Below are 21,502 nucleotides of genomic sequence, written 5' to 3' on the forward strand. Positions count from 1 at the left end.
AGCTTTGGTTACCGTCGGTCGATTTCTTTCAAAAACGGGTTTTCTTAAAGCCTAAATTATGAAAGATATTTCATCCGAAGACTGCATATCGATAAGAGTTAAGATAAAAAAGTTTTTAGGCTTCAAAAATGGACTAACTTTTTTGAGGATGGTATTCATCACTGTAAATGAGGTGTCAATATGTTCGACCGCCCCGACTAATTAACAGTGATGGATACCATCCTTAAAAAAGTTAGCCCATTTTTGAAGCCTAATAACTTTTTTATATTAACTCTAATCGATATGCAATCTTCAGATGAAATATTTTTCATAATTTAGGCTTTAAGAAAAACCGTTTTTGAAAAACATCGACCGACGGTAACTAAAGCTATTGATGAAAAACTGGTTTTTCATGTTTCTCCCGAACAAAACGTCTCAAAATCCCATACAAACTTCAGGCTCGTTGAGCGACCCCTTCCCGTGATCCGATCTGGCCCAAATTTTGCATGAGATCTTGTACTAGGCCTAGGATCAATTTTAGCCTGCAGCGCATAACTTTTTCAAAAGTCGGGTCATTTGGGGCACTCTATTGAACATTGAACATACAGGCACATAAATATTTTCATGAGTTCATTTTTCATTCAACTGGCAATTTTTGCCCAAAATGCTAACAGACATTCTAACACTTTTCTCCAAACTATCTACTTCACCCACTACGCATATTTGTTTCCACATATTTCTTTTCACCCTTCCTCTTCGATCCACTTTTATCTTCATCAGAAACTCCCTTAATACTGAAAACTCGAATTTCTTTTTTCTTTCTTGCTACTACAGGAGAAACATCAATCCCCATGTACTCATCTCTTGTGTAAACCTTTTGCTACTATTTTCTGCAACCAACTCAATTTCGAGAATAATTCGTAATTTATATACTTAACAAAATTATATTCATTCTAATGTATGATTTCTTAATACAGGTCGGATTCGATTCACGAATTTTTTTTTACATTTCTTTATGTTAAAACACTGTTCAACATTTTTTTTTAATGAAAACATTGGAAAAAAATAAATTGCTAAAAAAATACTCTCTTGAAGCCAATATTCCAAAACCCGTCTGATTTATCTATGAAAGTTGCCTGGCGTGGCTTGGCGTGAGCAAGCGCTGTGATTAAATCAACGTTTAAGATGATTGGCGAACCAAAACGTCCACGAACCTTAAAGAATATTCACGAGCGCCCGTGTACTACGTGGCTTCAAAAACGATTGGATGACTCTTCAACAAAAGTTGAATGTGCTTTTCCAATCATATATTTTTGGTACAGTACACTTTCAGCACAGAGATTTGAGATTTGCTAAGAGAAGCAGAAGCAGCTTGTTTTTGATACCGCTTCGGCTTCTTCTACTTCTAATATATATCTTTAGACCCAATCTAAGCTTTGCACGATGGACGGTCCTGCGAGGGAATCCCACTTTTTTGGCCACATACCCAACTGGCAGTCTTCTTACTGGCGTAAGCACGCATGACTTTCCGGTCCAAACTTTTGTCCACCGACCCAGAGTTTCAAATTGAACTGTAAGCAACAACACACACCAGAAATCAGTTGTTTAACCTTCCTTTGCGGTTACAAAAATAACCATTAACCGGTTAGGGTCCAATAGACCCGGATTACTATTTTGACTGTATCTTCAAAACTACTGAACCGGTTTTCATAAATTATACCATTTTGGAATCGTTTACATGTTTAATATCTATTCATTGAAGATTTTTTTTTATTTTGTTGGATTCTGAAAATTAAGCCGAAAGACAAAATGGTAAAAAAAAGAAGGCTCTTTTGAGCAAAGATAGTGACCATCCCGATGGAAATAATAAAATTTCACTGTGTCAGCTTAGCTTCGACTGATTAAAAGATTCATTTAAAGTAAAACGAGTTTTTGGTTCCCGATGTCATATGTCGTGAATAAAAACATGAGAAAAAATTGAAAATCATTGATTTTCTTCTTGAAAACAATTGTTTTTTTACTGTATAATTAGCTAATATTTATAAAACTGGACTGATAAATTATTTTATCTATAAAAACATGAAAACTAATGGAAACTGACTTAATTTTATTGTTTTTGTGATATTTTTATCACATTAAAAACCGCGAAAAACATACAACGATCGATTTAAGAAATTCGCTTAGCCGCGTTTGAACATGAAATGGCTTAACATTTCAGATTAGTTGTGCTCAGGGTAATAAAAAGCAAAGAATATAATTCGATATAACTCAGATTTGGTCCTCAATATGTCGAAATTATATAATTGAATACTATAATTGATTACCCTATCAGTCTCTTCATTTCTAATTCATCACTATCGGTTGGAATTGAGCGTAATTGAACAGAACGGCATTTTTTTCATCAAAATTCCTTGATCCGTATGAAAATGTGGTTACAAAATCATTGAAAAAATTGTTTTATGAACTTTTCAAATTACCAGCTGTGGTCTATAAAATCAAGCACTTTTATTATGTGAAGTGCTCTCAATCTATCTTAATACATATCAATCAAAAGTTTGCCAATAAGACTTCAACAAAATGAGTTATCTTTGATGCAAAACATCCATTTTTTAGGACTTTTTTGCTTTCTGAAGACCGCAAACATGAAAACTCGAATTCCGGGTCTATATGACCCTAACCGGCTAATTGTCCTTTTTTAGCTGGGTGACTCTGGAAACCCTATTCAAAAATCTAAAAATGATCAATTGTAGAACTCCTTTTTTTACGAAAAGTAAGAAAATTGCATGTATCTAGCTTTAACCGTTCCTGAGATATCGCTTCGAGGAAGTACAGTCACTGTACAGTTCGGGTCATATAGACCCTAACCTCAAAGGAAGGTTAGACGTCATCCGCAATGAGCAGGGTTGTACAAAATCGATCGTTTCCTTTTTTCATTCAAAAAAAATTGATTGACCCAGAATAAAAACAGTACAAAAAAGTACTAAAAAGTAAACAACTTGAGATGTACCTATGTATGGATGTATGAGATGTATGGTGGCTCCATAGAGAAGCAAAGTTGTCGAAAAAACACCTTTGATTTTATAAAGTCTTATTTTAGGATAATGTAAAACCAAACAACGGCAAATGTTTTCTATGTAAATTTTTTCCCACATATTGTGAACTAACTGTTGATATACATTTATACAAATGTTTTTTTTTCTCAATCAGTAATCATTTATTCTATTTTAGGGTCGGATAGCATCGAACAGCCAATACTAAATAATATGCTTGGTCGGCATTTGGCAGGCAGTTTGTGTAGAACAGTTCGAAAATACGAAATCCTTCGTGATGAAAAATTTGACTGGGACATGGATAAGGTGCTACAGGTAAGTTTCTAAATTTTTTTTCTGGGAAAATTAATAATAGTATTCTTTTAATTGTTTCTCCAGAGCAAAACGATAAAAGAGTTTGACTCGCAATTTACCTCAAAACACTTTGGCTACAAGGACGTTGATGACTATTATGCTGAAGCCACATTGCACAATAAATTGCACAAAATCAAGGTGCCACTCCTGTGTCTAAGCGCTGCCGATGATCCTTTCCAGCCACTGGATGCGATACCAATAAAGGCAGCCGAAAAGTCATCCCACGTGGCGATCGTCATCACGACACGTGGTGGTCACATCGGCTTTCTGGAAGGTTGGTGGCCGGCTAACAAAGATCAATACATGGGCCGCCTGTTTAGTCAATACTTTTCAGCCACCCTCTTCGATCCGGATCATGATTTCTACCGCACATCACAGGTTATGATGGAGCACAATCTTAAGGCCTCGACGTCGGTTCCGACAACACCCATTCCACGATCCTCTAGTCCGTTGCGTAAAAAGTCAATTCCATTCTAATAATAACAAACAATAGAGTCAGCATCGGAATTTGATTGTAACAAATACATACGTCCAAATTACTAATCAAATTGAGATAGACTTTGTGTTCGTGAAATTGATCCTGGAGTTTTTCAGCAAGAATAACGCCGGTTTTATATTGCTTCAAGCTCAAACTGCAATTTATTGGCATGTTAGTAATTGAATTCAAGTTAGATAATTTTATGCTTACAATTTAATCTCCTACTACAATTTGTATTTCACGAACCAAACTTCGGTTAATACGCTCCGTTTTCAACTAGAACTATACAAATATTGTTTATTAATTTGGCAAATAAAGATCTTTAAATATAATACTTGAAACGTGCTGGTACTCTACAATGACGATTGTTAATAATGACTTGCAAAATTTTCTGACAACCTATCTCGAATATGCGGCGTCGCGACGCCTCCTTATCACTGTTATCAAATTACTGTCAAAGCTGTTTCTGGGTCGTCCGAGGGGCTAGCTTGTGCACAACATCCTCCCCCGCATGTCGAAAGAACGTTCCGTTCGGCGTCATGTTCATTTTACATCCAAAAGCGCAAGTTTAGTACAAGGACGACTCAAAACTCCACCGCTTATCTGTATATCTGCCATCCGGGATACACCGTCCTTTCCTGGATACATCTTAATCACTCGACCCCTGATCCATCGGTTACGCGCACCCTCATCGGCAATTACTACTAACTCCCCATCATTGATTGGACGAACATCTTCAAACCACTTTGTTCGTCTTGTAATGGTCGGCAAATATTCCACCACCCATCGCTGCCAAAAGATTTGCAAAACTCGTTGAATAAGGTCCCAGCTACACCTTATAACCGTTCCCTTCAGGATAGGCCTTTTAACACCCTGCCGTACTCCTTTGGACCCCAACATCAAAAAATGGTTGGGGGTTAAAGATTCCTCGTTTTCCGACCTAATAGGGATGAATGTCAGCGGTCTAGAATTTATCATATGTTCAGCTTCAATTAGAACCGTTAGGAAGGATTCTTCATCGAATTTATCAACCGTAGGGACCGATTTCAAAGCAGTTTTTACGGATCGGACCATCCGTTCCCAACATCCGCCCATGTGGGGTGCCGCTGGTGGTATGAAATACCATTGGGTTCTGGTGTCGGTGAATGTACTACCCAGCTCGTTGTTGATCGCTTTCAGTTCCGTTCTAAGTTCACGACTAACGCCTAGGAAATTTGTTCCGTTGTCCGTGTAAATCTCCTCAGGAGCTCCTCTACGTGCGACAAATCTACGGATAGCTTTTTTGCATGAATCGGATGACATGTTGGCAGCAACTTCGAGGTGAACCGCTCTCAAAGTCAAACAGGTGAAGAGCACTACCCATCGTTTGACCGCTTTTCTTCCTATTTTAATCAGATATGGTCCAAAGTAGTCGATTCCGGTAAAGGTGAATGGACGTACAAACGGTGTGAGTCTTACGCGTGGGAGCGGACCCATTTTCGGCGCTACAGGTGACGCTTTGTAGACTTTACACCATTGACATGCTTTTTTGACTTTCTTCAACTCGACTCGTAGTCTCGGTATTCTGAATCGTTGCCTAAGCTCATTGACGACAGTTTCATCATTCGCGTGCCCATAATTTCGATGATACCAATCCAGTACAAGGTAAGTGATCCTATGATCTCTGGGTAGGATGATCGGGTACTTAGCATCATATTCCATCCAATCAGCCGCCTGCATTCGACCATCTACGCGAATCACACCAAACTCGTCGATAGTTGGGCCCATGGAAGATATGGAACTAGATTTTGAAATCTTTCTCCTGTTCGGAACGCTCGTTTGATTATTATGTCGGAGTATATCTACCTCTTTCGGAAAGGAATCATTTTGTGCAATTCTCCACAATGCACGCTCAGCCCTCTTCAAGTGATCGCTATTCATACCAATAGTGTTGATCTGCTTGCCCAGAAACTTCTTCAAATAACAGTCTTCAAAGTAATGAACGTAGCCCGTCACGCGCAGAAGGCGTTCCCACTTAGAAAAGCGGTTGATGTCGATTATAGGAACTCGTGCCACATGAGCATGGACACTATCGATGCGTAACTCTTCTTTACTAACTTCAGCGTAGACGATACGATCTTTCGGCCATTCGTTTTCATCCAGCTCGTAGAGGAATTCCGGTGCCTTATACCATCGACTTTCAGCGTCAAACGAAGGTCCTTTTCCCCACTTCGTAGCCTCATCAGCGACATTAAGGCGTGTGGGGACCCATCTCCATTCTTCAATTTTGGATAATTCAAGTATCTCATTGATTCGATGAGCTACAAATCGGTTATAGCGACGCATATCTGACCGTATCCATGACAGTACTGTAGTTGAGTCACTCCAGAAAAGGACTTCATGGATAGTGAGGGTGTGTTCCTCTTCTATAACCTTTCTCAGTCGAGCTCCTATCAAGGCCGCAAGCAGCTCAAGACGAGGAATAGATAAAATCTTTAACGGTGCAACCTTTGTTTTCGAGGATACCAGAGCACATCGAACCTTATTATCTTCTACGACTCGCAAATAGGCTACAGCTGCATACGCCTGCTCACTCGCGTCGACAAATATGTGCAGCTGAACGTTGTCATACGTGTTTTTTGTGTATCCGGGAAAGTAACATCGTTTAATCTTTAAACATTCTATACCAGGTAATGCACTGAGCCACAGTTTCCATTTGGTGAAAATCTCTTCAGGTATTTTATCGTCCCATGCAACTTTCTCTCGCCACACCTCCTGAATAATTATTTTTCCGTGGATCGTAAAAGCAGAAATTAGACCCAAGGGATCATACAAACTCATAACTAGCTTCAATAACTGCCGTTTTGTTGGAACAGTTTCACAATTAATTAAATCTGCAATCTCTTTGCTAAATTGTACTGGAAAAGAGAACACATCAGAGGATGGTTGCCAAATCATCCCTAACAAACGTTGGCCTTCTGACTCATCACCAAACTGCATGTTCTTAACAACTGTTGGGTTGTTGGCACCGATTTGTTGTAGAACTTCATTGCGATTTGAAATCCAATTAACAATTTCAAATTTACCTTTAGAATGGACTTCTGTCACCTGCAAGGCTAACTCCACCGCTTCCTCGACCGTGTCAACGCATTGTACGTAGTCGTCTACGTAATGCCACCGTGTGATTGCGTCCGCTGCTCTCGGATAATCTCGTTGATATTCTGCCGCATTTAGATTTTTCACGAACTGTGCATGTGCAGGCGAGCACGTAGCACCAAAGATGGCCACATCCATCACCATGATGTCCAAGGGTTTGTCCGGAGAATCTCGCCATAGAAACAACTGGGCACTACGATCTTCAGGGCGCACCAATATCTGGTGAAACATCTCTCTAATATCCGCTGCAATGGCTACTTCACGCTCTCGATACCGAAAAAGTATAGATAAAAGAGATGTTAGAAGATCGGGACCTTTCATGAGCATGCTGTTTAATGATACACCATCGACCTTAGCAGCTGCGTCCCATATTAGCCGCACCTTCTCAGGCTTTTTTGGGTTCAGCACTACCCCCATGGGTAAAAACCACGTACGGCGAAGATCGAAACTTTCAAATTCGGCCTGGGTGGCTTTATGCGCATAACCTTTAAGCTGATAATCTGCAATCTGTTGACGAATTTTGTCATACAGGGCAGGATTTTTCGTAAGTCTTCTCTCCAAACATTTCCAGCGTTTCTCAGCCATCGGTCGACTGTCGGGGAATTCAATGTAATTATATTTCCATAATAAACTAACCTCGAATCGGCCACTTGATGTTCGTTTTGTTGTCTCAGATAATATTTTATAAGCTCGTTGGTCTTCAAGGGTCTGCAACTCTGGGGCAGCTCGTATGCCCAAACTTTCGATCGAGAAGAAGTTTTTAACAAATTCGTGTAAATTGTCATCAGATTTTGTAGCACAGATGTGTAACTGGTGATGGGGCAACGTATTCGCTCTTCGTGGTACACGACCGAAGATTGACCACCCAATCCGTGTTTTGGTAGCAACTGGCTCACCCTGTCTGCCTTCTCTGGCTTTCAATGGCATAATCAAATGAGCATTATTTAGTCCGATGAGTAGTCTCGGCACTGCAGATTCATAGCTTGTTACTGGTAAACCTTGTAGATGTGGATATTCTTGAGACATTCTGTCGAAATGCAAACTTTGTTCAGGTAGATCAAGACTCTCAACAGTGTATACTTCTGATAGTTTATGACGCCTAGCGTCGCTAGTTTCAGCTATCTCAAATTCCATAATTCGAGTATTAGAGATGTTCTTGTTTACTCCCCCAGTCCACTGGATGCAAAGCGACGTTGTAATTCCGTCGCCACCTAGTTCGTCTGCTAGCGATTCCTCTAACATCGTGACAGAAGATCCGTCGTCCAAAAATGCAAAGGTTTGCACATTGCCTTTGCTACCAAAAAGCGTTACCGGTAGCAAGCGAAAGAGAATAGATGATGTAACCTCACGATGTATAGACACGGTGGCATGTTGTCTCGCAGATGTACTCTCTTGTGGATCGAAATGTAATAAACGATGATGTTTCTTCGAACAGTCGTTTATCCCGCAAACTTCTCCTTTACACGGCCACCTACTATGGGCCACAAGACAGCGTCTACAGAGCTTATTGTTTTGTTTAATTAGCTTCCAACGTTCATCTGTACTCATATTTTGGAACTTGAAACATTTTTCTAATGGGTGAGCGAATTTTTGACACGCGACGCATGGTTTCAGTGCAACATGGTTCAGCTGTTCTGTTTGACTCGATTCGGGTTGTTCCGAGTCATCGACGATTTCAGCGTGCGTGTGAACAAATTCTCTTCCCTTGCTTCTTGATGTTGCATTGTTGATTCCGCCGTTCATTACTAAGCGGCTGGTGGCGGTAGTTATGTATTGCATGTATTTGGAGAATACATTAAGATCTACGAGCGGGAACTGCGTCTGATACAACGCCCAGTTGAATTGAGCTGTAGGTGGTAATTTATCTACGAGTTCCTTGAGCAGAGTAGGGTCAGATAAATGGTTCTGCAATCCTACGGCTTTAAGATGGCTACACATGTTTTGTACAACTAATCCAAAATTCATCAGCATGTCTAATCGGTGTTCTTTCGGGGCTGGAGTACTGCGTACCTTGTTGACCATGTGATGTACGATCTGTTCCGGTCGACCAAATAAAGTTTTAAGCGTCTCGATTACTTCCGGAACCGTCGAAGGGTGCAACAGGAAACTGCTCACGGCTTCTTTAGCATTTCCTCTCAAACTCTGTTGCAGGCGAAGAAGATTTTCCGAATTTGAAAAACCGCATAATTCGGTGGAGTGCTGATAGCTACTATAAAAGAGCGGCCAATCCACAGGATCTCCGCTAAACACAGGAAGTTCTTTCCTCCCCACGTGGCGGGCTGCTAACTGCTGCGATGTTGGCCCGGAAAGGTGGTCACGAACGTGGTTTGTTTCATACGATGGATTCACAATAGGGGCAACTGGAGTGGGAGGATATGGTGGTTGCTGAGGTAGCATGGGTGGTGTAACTTCAGGGAAATCGTAACAGGGGGTTCTTCTCCCGATGGGTGTGCTTATATTTTCATACATCGATGCATTGATAGGTTTTTCAAAGGGATTATGTTGTGTAAATAATTCACTTACCGATGGTGCATCGTTTTGGGGGAGGGTATTGTTACCTGCCGCTGGTTGACAATTCTGGTAATACACAGGTCCGATGTTCATTTCCGGTGATAAAGTCTTGTTGGGTTGAGAAAATTGATTTAGCCGACTCATAAGTTGCTGTTCAACAAGACGCAATCGACTCAATTCACGATCACGCTCTTCCAGCGCTCTCTCTGTTTGCTTCCGATGTTCGATACGCTCTTCTTCCTGAGATCGTATTTGCCTACGATACTCCGCTTCCCGTTTCTGCATTTCCTCCGCATCCGCGCGTCGTTGTTGTTCAACTAACTTCAACTGCTGCATCAATTCGATTTCACGCTTTCGACGAATATCGTTTTCCTGGGCATGTTGTTGTTGTAAATTTTGTACACGACGAAGGTTGTCGATTTCAAGCCGCCACTTGTCGAATGTAGGTTGGGATGGCTTCGGATAGGCTCCAGTTCTTTGATCGTTGGATTCCACATCCTTTAGAAGACGTAGAAAAGGTTGTATGTCAACTAACGGGATTCTAGCGGCATCGTCGGTAGCAGCAGACTCATTGTCCTGACACTCTCCTACGGAAATACTGCCGGTTGTTCGTTGCAGGGATGTGCGATCTAAATCCACAATCCAACTAGCCAGATCAAGAACAACTGCTGCGGGAGTTTTCTCCTCACTTTCGATGGGTTTTGTTAATGGGGTCGACGTTTGAGGGCCACCAAGCTGGCTCACTAGCGTAGGTTCAACTGCTCTCCCGGAATCAATGGCCTTGGCAGATTCTGACGGCATTGTAACGACGTCCCGGTTGGATCTTTCAACGGTTCTTGACTGATCCTTAACCCAATCTGTTACCCGGCAGGATCCGGCTTGACTACTGCGTTTACTCCGAGCACTATCTCTTTCATTCTCTTCATCCTGCTGTTCAAGCAGTTTATATTTTTTGTTTAGATAAGTTTTATCTCGATCCATCTGCGCCTTGGCTGCTGTTTCGTGCAGCTTCCGCTCTTCTTCCAACCGTTCCAAATCACGAGCTATACGAGCTCGACGAGAGCTGCTAGCTGTGGATTCAGCCGTGATTGAACTAGGTGCTGGTGGAGGGATCCGGGGCCTGCACATCACGCACCGATACGCTATCTCGTGGGCGTTGGCAGTAGTTACACCGGCACACTTGAAATGTTCCCATCCTTGGCAACCCATACACTGAACCATGAATTTATCAGCATCATTCCGTTGATCGCAAGAAATACAGTCCCGCTCGTGACCTCGATTTGCCTCAACGAAAGTAGCCTCGAAGAGTATACCGCAATTCTCAGAGGCGTGGGACGATGCAATTTGTAGGTTAGCTTTCATTGCCTCTCGAATTGCCTTAGTCTGCGATCGGGTTTGCCGCTGATGCTGGTTGGAAGCCATGGTACTTCTGGATAAATTTTTGAGTTTGTTCGTGAAATTGATCCTGGAGTTTTTCAGCAAGAATAACGCCGGTTTTATATTGCTTCAAGCTCAAACTGCAATTTATTGGCATGTTAGTAATTGAATTCAAGTTAGATAATTTTATGCTTACAATTTAATCTCCTACTACAATTTGTATTTCACGAACCAAACTTCGGTTAATACGCTCCGTTTTCAACTAGAACTATACAAATATTGTTTATTAATTTGGCAAATAAAGATCTTTAAATATAATACTTGAAACGTGCTGGTACTCTACAATGACGATTGTTAATAATGACTTGCAAAATTTTCTGACAACCTATCTCGAATATGCGGCGTCGCGACGCCTCCTTATCACTGTTATCAAATTACTGTCAAAGCTGTTTCTGGGTCGTCCGAGGGGCTAGCTTGTGCACAACACTTTGTGATAAGGTTAAAATAATTTGCATAGTTAAAACGGCAACTAATCCACAACAAAAAAAGTTCAACTAAAATGTTATAAATAGGTAGAATCAAACAACGATTTTATGCATGTTGTGGTTTTAAAAATGCATTGTTTGTTACCAAAGTTTTCAGAGCGCTGCAACCTATATACTTTTATCATAAAAGATTAAAGTTACGAATTTAACACTAAACATTTTGCAATGCAGATTTCAAAGCTTTAATATAATAGTCAATGCGAAAGGATGCCTTCGTATATTATAGTGCTAGGTAACTTTCAAATCGAAACATACACAAAATTTTCATTGCAGTTAAATTTTGTTAACCTGTGGAAAAGTTTAATCCATGATGAAGAAGTTTGAAACTTTCTATTTTACTGTTATAAACGATTTCTGTAGCTCACTTTAAGAATTTCGATTTAAAAAGGTCAATAACAAAAAGAAATAGGGTGCATTAAGACAGAAATATTTTGATAATTAGCTACCTATTTGTTTAAATGTTTCAAATCAGCTTCTATACCAAAAGCAATATACAGAACCATTCTAATTCACATATCATCAAAAAAGCTCTGTTGAAAAAAAAATACTATAAAAGACTTTAGAATCACATGAAAATCGAATTGTCGTTTGTTTATACAAGAACATAAACTGGTTGTTGAATTGAAGGATCAATCTAACTTTTCTAGATCAGTAAAATAGTTAAGACAATGTCTGACAGTACGCAATAAAATTTACATAGATTTTCAATCATTATTCTCTTTTCCTTAAAAAAAGAAGTTTAAACCCATAACTGAAGAATTTCTTATTAAAAAATTAAAAACATTCATTCTGTTCTATCTAAAATTGAAATGGTGTTCAAACATAGGTTAAGTCTGAAAGAGACATTGCATGTAGTACCAAATTAAACTGCGTTGAACGCTGTCATTACATTTTGTGTTAGGTTGAAAGTTATGATGCCTAGTGAACAAATGTTAGAATAAAGATGCAAAATTACTGCATAAGTTATTTAATTAGTATTTTTACAAAATTACGTATATGAACAAGATGGTTACATGCGAGAAACATAAAAGATGAAAATGCTCTGCCAGTTTTGAAATTTTGAATTGAATTTAAAGAGTTAAAAGTCTTTAGTTTTTATTTATATTTTCAAATATATTTTTCCATCAATAAAAATAATCATAAAATGATCATTTTGGTCCACTTTCAAAATTTTGTTCATGTATACTTTAAATGTTACCATAATGAGCCATATATGTGTGAGAATTAGACCGTGGGGGGCATAAAGACAAAGACGACAAACAATTTTGAAACGGGCATACAACTGAAACAAAAAATTAGTAACTTTCTCAATTGGCATGTGGAACTCTGAGCATAATACCGATATTTTGCAATACGATTACGTTGAGAAAGACGGATGGATTTCAATTATACATATGTTTTGCTGTAACTTCGTCATTGAAGGTCCTCTATTCGAAAATAAATGAAACTAATAACTTATTGTAGATTAAACTTCTGATTGTTTTTTTTACATTGGATGACATCTCCACTAAAAGCAGCTTAGTTTATTTTTGTTTTGAGCTAAAAAGAACCCTTGCAGCCAACATTTACGGATGAAACAATCTTCTAGTTGTTAATAGAATTCACATAATTGGATTTCTTTAAGCTTTAAGCTAATGTTCGATTGGATCTCACATTTTGTTAAGTCTGCATCAATATTTAAGAAGAATCATGTGAGGTTGATTCAACAGTTTATCGATTGTCGATTGCCAAATTGGACCTACACACAAAATTTTCGAGGCCAGAAATTAGCAAAATTTTGCTCAAATTTGACCAGCTAGAAACTTAGCAATCATTTTAGCAAATTTTTTTAACTCGAATTTTAGCAAACGAGAGAAAAATTTAGCCGCCGCAATTTTTGCTCACTTTTTTAGCAAAAACCGGTAGAAAAGATCCTATTGGATTTGAAATTTCCATTTTTCCAGGAAATTCAGGGGAAATATCTGTTTATAAAATAGAATACCAAATTTTTTCACTTAATTTATTTGACACCTTTTTTTTAATTTCAATTAACACTTTCTTCACTAAAAAACAAAACCGCACTTGACCGCGGTAGCTGACCATCCGCCAAGCGGAAAACCGATGCGTCCAGATTGGCTTCCTTCTTGTCGATCATCCTGATGGCAATGCTGTCTGTTATCGCCGGCAGCAGCAACCTGTAGAAAGAAAACAAAGAATTTTTCAAATTTAAAACCGGACTTTCCATTGGCCAAATCTGCTCTTACCTGTCCGCTCCCGATGTGAATTTATCCACTATTTCCGCATCCAATTGTCCATCACATGCAGCAATGTTGACCGGGCTTCCATTCCGTCGTTATTGTCAGCCCAGTCTCCGCAGGTTCCGCCAGCATCTAATTTACTCAACCGCACTGATTCGCGTCGAACTTTTTTTTCTCGAAGACGGCGGCTGCTTTTCGAACGAAGCGGCTAACTAGGCTGCGTTTTTACCAAAATCAAGCAAAATAACAATTTTGCTATCGCGTAAGTAAAACAACCCTTATTGCTAATCGAAAGTAACCCAATATTTTTGCTAAGTGGAGCCTCGAAAATTTTGTGTGTATGCCTAGTTGATTTAGCCAGGCTGTAATAATATGTATTTCCGGGTGCATTAACTTAGTCGAAAAGTAGGCGTGGTTGCATTTTTTTCGTATGAGGTGTGAATTGTGACGTCATTGTTACTGTTCCGAACGTTTTATTTTTCATTAGATTTTACACACATCCTTGCAAAATTTTGTACTGTACTAGTCCTTGGTTTTTTGTAAACAGATTGACAATCTGTCAATTTTTGTGTGTATTAACAGATTGCTTCACCCGGAAATATATTCTCTATGGATTCAGTTACGTCATTGAAGTTGGTTTAATAAAAAAAAAACATTGTGTTTGATGTGCTTTAAGAATAATAAGGAATTGTTGAGGAATGATACTATAATCCGTGAGTTTTTGAAACCACACAGTGAGACATGCTAACGTTCCCAATTTTCTCTGTTTCTCACGTCGCAATGTTACGCCGTTAATATAGATCCATAGTTTTGTTGATTTTGTTTGGTTCCGGCATAATTATGGAGCCACTTCATAAGAGAATCTTATGGCATACTTAATAGTATTTTTCTGAGTGTAGATGAACAGAAAAAAGTGCACTGAGCCCAAAATCACACTTAAAATACACTTGAAGATTCACTTTAAAGTAAGAATTCAGTGAATTCCTTCATTTCAAGCGATTCAGGTACATTTCACTTGCCGCTGACTTAAATTTAAAGTGAGCGAGACAATATTCACTTACTCATCACTTCAGTTTTAGGTGACTGGCACTTGAATTCTACTGGATTACTTTTCTCAAATGCTTAAGAAGCTTTTCTTCTGCCGTTTTGAATGAATGTGTTCATTTTATCTTCGCACAGCAGTTTCTTCTATTTTTTATAAGAAACTCTTATGAAATAGAAAGAATTTCATAAGACTCTTATGAACAATTATTTTGGACTCAAAAAAGGGGTTCATAAGACGTGTCTTAAGAAATTTAGAATAAGATTTCTTCGGATTGTAGTGGTAACCTAGGCCGTAACCACACAATTGCTGCCAGCAATATCGAAACGATAGAGTATCGCGTCTAAGGAATGAATGGACAAGAGACGGGAAAATAAACGAATAAATTAACGACTCAGGTCCAACCTATTAAACCAGGGTTAAAGGCTTACTTTTGGGATAATCGAGTGGAGCCACCGACCCAACTCATCTTCGTCCCATCTGCGCTGCCAGTTGACAATTGATGGAGTACATCAAAGTGATCATTTAAATAAACAACACACGTCAGTTGGCGGGTACAAAAGGGGGAGAATTTTAGAAAATAAATCATTCTAATTTGTACCATTCAACAGAATAGTAGTTCTTATTTCATAGCACCTCTAACAGCTTATGGGCCTGCACTTTGAAGGAAGTTGAAATTGAAAGAAATGGAATAGCGAAGCTCACTAATGAAAACTGCGACTCCTGGAAGTTGGAGGTCGGGTTCCTGCTGGTAAGGGAAGGTCTCTGAAGGTACATTTCAACAGGGGTGAAACCGGAAGCTGCTTCCGACAATCGAAACGTTGCTGAACTGGCTGCCTGGGATGAAAGAGATCAAAGAGCACGGGTGACGATTAGGTTACTGCTGAGCCGCAGCCAACACGGGCACATATTACCATGGCGAAGGATGTATGGGAAAATCTCCAGCGGCAACACGAAATTAAGACCTTTAGTTCCAAGGTCCACATTTTTTAGAAGATTTGCGATCTGAAATACAAAGAAAGTCACGACGTCGAGGAGCACTTACTCGAGCTCGAGGGCCTTTTTGAGAAATCGGCGAATGCTGAAATCGTTCTGGCTGACGATCTGCAGGTGATTTTGGTTTTCCGTAGCCTACCGAGTACCTTCGATGCCCTGACGACGACGTTGGGGAATCGATCAGCCGAAAATTTGATACTGACTTTGGTGAAGGACAGAATTATCAACGAAGTCCAGAAACGTCGTGAAGTTGTTACGGTTGGTCCATCGGTCCTGAAGGTGCAGAGCAAAAGTCGTAGCAATCAGGAAATCGTTTGCTACTTATTGGGTTAATCTGGTTATCGAAAACGAGATTGTGCGGCGTGGCTCAAAACTTAGAAGGACGACACACACAAAAATCGAGCGAATCTGTTCCATGAGATGGAGTCGAATCGAAGTATTCCGAGGATGGTGACGGTTGCTGATGGCAAGCAAGCAGTGGTCGAAGGAGTTGGCTCATGCAAAATCCTTTGCTATGGTAGCCAAGGTACCGAAAATACTATAACGTTGGGCGAGGTCCTCTACGTTCCTGATCTCCATATGAACCTGGTTTCGGTTGGAAAGTAATGGCCACCATCGAGAAATACCAGAGTCTCGTGGGAAGTTTACTCTACGTCGCCGTATGCACACGGCCCGATCTGGCAATCACGGCGTCCATCCTCGGGCGTAAGGTCTGCAAACCAACGGAACGTGACTGGACAGAAGCAAAGAGAGCCTTGCGGTATTTGAAGGGTACTGCTGGACTGAAGCTGCGAATGGGAAGAAAAAATCATCTCGAAGGTTACGCTGACTGGGCGGGCGATCGTGCAGACAGGAAGTCGAATTCCGGATTTCTGTTCAAGCTTGGCGGTGGAACGATCAGTTGGACAGCACGAAAGCAGGAGTGTGTGACATCATGACATCCACCGAAGCGGAATATGTTGCATTCGCTGAAGCCAACAAGGAGCTACTCTGGCTCATGAAGCTGATGCAAGGACTTGGCGAGGACATCAAGCAGCCGGTGATCATCCATGAGGACAACCACAGCTGCATCAGTTTGCTGAGTGCCGAAGGTGAAACCAGACGGACGAAGCACATCGATACCCGATATAATTTCGTTCGGGATCTGACTAGGACTGGAATCGTCAACGTCAGGTATTGTCCGACAGAGAATATGTTGGCAGACATGCTGACAAAACCCCTGAACCGGATCAAGTTGCAGAAGATAAGGGAGAAGATAGGCCTGCAGAACATCGTCCATGAGGAGGAGTGTTGAAGCATGAAGATATCAAGTGCGCCATGATTTTATACAGATGTAAAATAAGTTAGAAATACATAGTTAGTTATTGTTAGACCACCAACCGAGCAGATCCTACTTTCTTTCCACTCCTACCCCCAAGAGTTTTCTTCAATCCAGATAGTTGCACCATTTAGAAAAATCGTATCGCAAGTTGCGATTCGCAACCACGACTCAACACAGAAACGGGTTGTACCACATCCAGATGGTGGAACGGGTGAAAGCAGTCTCGGACCAGTGCAGCAAGAAAAATTGCGTGCACGAATGGCATGGCAAGTTGGGTCATCTAAACATTGATGACATCAAGCGGTTGGCAAATCTGAGTTCTGGTATGGATTTATACGATTGTGGCAATCCAATTACTTACGAGGTTTGTTTCGGCAGCAAAATGGCGAGGCTACCGTTTCCCAAGAAGGCACAGAGGTCATCGAAACAAATTCTGGATCCGGTTCAAAGCGACTTGTGCGGGCCAATGAACACGACGACGTTTGCATGACGCCGATACTTTCTTACTCTTATCGACGATTACAGCCGCTACACTCAGCTGTATTTTCTAAGCATGAAGTCTGGAACGTTGGAAGCTGTCCAAGATTTTGTCCGAGAGATAAAGACGCAATTCGGCAGGCCGCCGAAAGTGATCAGGTCCGATCAAAGTGGCGAGTACAGCAGTTTGCAATGGTGTCGCGGAGCGAAAGAACCGTTCGCTGGTGAAGACGGCGAGGTGTATGCTCCTGTAAGCTGGCATGGTGTACCGCTACTGGGGTGAAGCCATCAACACGGCCAATTATCTCCAGAACAAGTTACCAACAAATCGATCCGTGAGACGCCATACGTATGGAAGCATGTGCTGATCCCGAAAAAACCAGATCAAAATTGAAGCCCAATGCGAAGAAGGTCACATCCGTTTGCTATTCTCAGCAGCTCAAAGCGTGGCGTTTCATCGGTAGGAAAACTAAAAAAGTGGTCTTCAGCAGAGGCGGCATCCATTAATTACGTAACGCAAAAAATGCACTTTTTTGACCCCCTCCCCCCCCCTATGTCACAAATCGTAACGCACAGACTTACCCCCCTATAAAAATTACGTAACAATTTCGAATACCCCTCCCCCCCCCCCCCTCGATCGGTTTGTTCCGTTCAAATTTTCCAATGTAAATTTTAGTTTGAATTTATTTGATAAAAAAATTATTAATAGTTCAAAAAGTATTCTGATACAAAGAATAAAGATAAAAATAACGAATATTTAATCAAAATAAGATTAAAAACAAAGAAACACCGATTCATGGTTTTATGATTCTTCCCATACAGGTTTCACGTGCTCATCAATTGTTATGACCGGAATTGAACTATCCACTGCAACATTTCCAGAATCGTCAGTATCAGAGTCTTCATCTGTCCAGATTGCTTCTTGGTTCTCAATTATCAGCACTTCCTTTCCACGCTTATCGATTGCCTTCTTACGAGTTGCCCTTCGCTTTTTAAATGATAGGTCTACCTTATGTGCTTTACTATGCTCAAGAAGCATAACTTGTGATGCAAAATATATTCCACATGTTTTGCACACTCGGCTTTGCAATGCTTTTTGTAAGGAAGGGCAGAAGAGATCATAAGGAATTTCCTTATAAGCATTATGAGACTTCGGCAAAATCTTTGCAATTTTCAAAGAATTTCGAAGAAAAAGAGACGGATACAAACCAGTTTCAATCAAATCGTGCCTCACAGCTTTTAAGCCATCTTCGGTTTGCTTAATCCGAATCGGAGCTGGCAAAAACTGTGATGGAATAACATCAAAATAGCTGCTTCTGATTTCACCGCAACATTCGCGGTTCGAACATTTCACTATCTGCAGAAAATAATGCGAAGATCGAACATGTTCGGAAAACCACTGAGCATCACAGCGAGTAATCGAATCAGCATCTAGTTCTGACGTAGCCGGATCGATATATTCGGTTATTACGGGATACCCATCAAATGTCATTTCATTCCATACATCAGCCAACGTTTGACCAGCAAATGCAAAGTTTCGTTTCTCAAGTTCTGTGTCAATGGTACGCTGTCTGTCATCCAAATGCGATCCGTAATGGTCATATGGAAGGATCAACCCAGAAAGTTCTCGAGACAAGGGAGCCATTCTTCTTTCGACGCGATTAAATGCACTTCTACCTGGTGCGTTGGTTGCTATGAAGAGAGCATCCAGTCGATATTTACGAAAATGGTGAACTGCGACATCGATAACTTTTCTGTAGCGTGGATTTTCATCGGGTCCTCCGTCAACAACACCACATGGACTGGCTTTACGTTGCCCTGATAAAGCATAACATCAGCAAACTCTTGTAATTCTAGAAGTTTCTCGTAATCAAGGCCATGTGAGTAAGCTGTTGATGACGAGTGTTTTCCTGGAATTATGTTGGTAGGTACATAGAAAAATGAAAAACATCACATTCAAAAAAATACTACCTGAGCGGATAGCCACATACGTTGGACCGCTGTATCCTACGGCATTCCGTTGTCCCATTCCATTAGGTTTGATAACGATACCAGCATAGACGGATGGTATCAACTTGTGGCGATTTGCTACCACCCAATCATGATCAGGAAGCTTGACCCGGTATTCCATGTGCATCAAAAGAGGCGATTGCTTGTTAGCAGCTGTTATGCCAATAGCAATTCGCGCTTTGTCGTCTTGGCTAACAAATGCCACCTCATTCGGGCCAAGCAAAGACGACAGCTCTTCCAACATGTTGATAGTTGCCGTACAGAACTCGCCATCTTGATGCTTTGAATGTTGGTCGTTTGTAGCTCGAAGAAGTTTTACCGGTACCGTTGATAGATGTCGTTTTCCTTCCTCTGTGTTTGATCGACGTGGTAGTAACCTTAAATAGGTAGATGAACGGCTGATTTGAAACCCCTTTTGTAAAAGCGCTTCATGAAGCTCCGAAAGCGTTTTTACACTTCGAATGCTTTCATCCTGACGCTTTCCTTCAGCGGCAGATCCGTGTAAAGATATTTCGACAATCGTCCTCAATAAATCGGGTTGAGTTTCTTCGATTGGTGGTCTACCAATATTTGAGTGAACGTGTAAAAAGTCCTTTGCCATTGGAACATGTTCGATCAAGTTTTGGATAGACTTTTTTTGTTCACTTCGAAATTTTTTCTGACGCTCTTGTGCGTTAATTTTTTCTTCGCAGCTCACTTTCTTTTTCCTTTCGCTCTGTGAGTAGTTTCTTCAGACGAATTGCTTCTTCCTCAGTAAGCAAGCCGTTGTTTTCACGTTCTCTTAACCTCACCTAGAAAGATAGCATTTGTAATAATTGTAATACACACTCATCTGGCGCAACCCCTTATAGTGTAGTTTTGACCCGTTATCGGAAAAGACTGGGTTAACTCTTTTTTCATGTAAAGTCCTTGTACCCCTTATAGTGTACACAGCATGTACGTCAAAGCAGAGGTGAAAATTAGTAATGTAAGCATGTAAAATCTACACATTATTTTGGAAGCCCGCTCTGCGATGTCAGCCCTTTGATGTTAGCCCTTAAAATGTCAGAAGTATGGAAAGAAAATAATAAAAACAAATCAGTTAGTTTTGAATTTCTGTATTCGGCAAGAAATCATTTTCATGCTCCTGTTATAGAATAGGAAAATATTCAATCAACTCAATCTATTGAACTGATCTTTCAGCATTAACCGATTCATTGAATCGTCGAACGAGATCGGTTACGGCAGAAAGAGTTCTATATTCTGAATGACAAGTTAAAAAACTACCCTTTATTTAGTAAGCCAGCTTTTCTAAATAATGTGTAAAATTGACTCGAGGAAACGACACTTTTTTTGACAGATCTCGGCTGTTCGCAATAATGGGTCAATTTTACAAGTTTAAGGTGTTGCGCCAAATGAGTGTGTAGGGTTTTTAACCATATCAATTGATGCGATTTGAAATACTTACTATCTCATTAGAAATCACCGACAAATCATTTTTCAGCTGCTCCTGTGCTGGTGCTGAACGTTCAGCGGGACGCTTAACCGGAACAGCAACCAAGGCGCTTCCACCTTCCTCGGCGTCTTTGGCGTCTACTGGTGAATTGTCGAAATTTTGGTTGCTTGAACCTGCTTTAGCCCAGAATTGAAGCAATTTTCCTTTCTGATCCATGGTTTTTTTGTCATGCTGTGCTATTCTTTTTAAAATCAATTCTTTTAAATCTTTCGGGTCATTTTTTTTCAACTCGTTCCACTGTTCAACAGCTAGTTCTTGAGCCTGTTTCTTAGTTTTGGCAGGATAAGCTTTTGTTATAGCCGCGTACAATTTTTGGTAAAGCTGGTTTCGATCCATTTTCACAAGAACACACAAGAGAGATCAAGATCAAACCAACAGATTTACTGCGAATGTACACAAACACTGAGCTTCAAACGATTGTTGTGACAGGTGAAATGCATCGTACACGATTGGTATCATTTATCCAAAACCGGTTGAAATTTGAAAGTTTTACGG

General features: G+C 40.4%; 4 protein-coding genes across 7 annotated transcripts in view; 2 read left to right on the plus strand and 2 right to left on the minus strand.

Moving 5' to 3' along the window:
• The window catches only part of LOC129751569 (phospholipase ABHD3), a 44,211-nt gene extending 31,312 nt beyond the window's left edge, over positions 1–12,899 (plus strand). For all 4 annotated transcript variants that reach the window (XM_055747154.1, XM_055747155.1, XM_055747157.1 and 1 more), the window contains exons 5-6: positions 3,208–3,344; positions 3,408–12,899. In XM_055747154.1, coding sequence (XP_055603129.1) covers positions 3,208–3,344; positions 3,408–3,860 — 590 coding nt within the window. In that variant the 3' untranslated portion in view covers positions 3,861–12,899. The remainder of the gene's footprint in view (positions 1–3,207; positions 3,345–3,407) is intronic.
• LOC129751568 (uncharacterized) lies at positions 3,959–11,372 on the minus strand. The gene is made up of 2 exons (XM_055747153.1): positions 11,081–11,372; positions 3,959–11,024 (listed from the first exon to the last, which is right to left on the minus strand). The coding sequence occupies exon 2, from the start codon at positions 10,927–10,929 to the stop codon at positions 4,405–4,407; it is 6,525 nt and encodes a 2,174-aa protein (XP_055603128.1). The 5' UTR covers positions 10,930–11,024; positions 11,081–11,372; the 3' UTR covers positions 3,959–4,404.
• A 3,410-nt stretch (positions 12,900–16,309) lies between the features above and the next one.
• LOC129752721 (uncharacterized) lies at positions 16,310–16,642 on the plus strand. The gene has a single exon (XM_055748492.1). The coding sequence runs from the start codon at positions 16,310–16,312 to the stop codon at positions 16,640–16,642; it is 333 nt and encodes a 110-aa protein (XP_055604467.1).
• Positions 16,643–18,294: 1,652 nt separating this feature from the next.
• On the minus strand, positions 18,295–20,249 carry LOC129758171 (uncharacterized). Its single transcript, XM_055755633.1, has 2 exons — positions 19,474–20,249; positions 18,295–19,412 (listed from the first exon to the last, which is right to left on the minus strand). The coding sequence occupies exons 1-2, from the start codon at positions 20,111–20,113 to the stop codon at positions 19,195–19,197; spliced, it is 858 nt and encodes a 285-aa protein (XP_055611608.1). The 5' UTR covers positions 20,114–20,249; the 3' UTR covers positions 18,295–19,194.
• Positions 20,250–21,502: the final 1,253 nt, after the last annotated feature.

Source organism: Uranotaenia lowii, chromosome 3, assembly GCF_029784155.1.
Source record: "Uranotaenia lowii strain MFRU-FL chromosome 3, ASM2978415v1, whole genome shotgun sequence".
Classification (NCBI taxonomy): Eukaryota; Metazoa; Arthropoda; class Insecta; order Diptera; family Culicidae; genus Uranotaenia; species Uranotaenia lowii.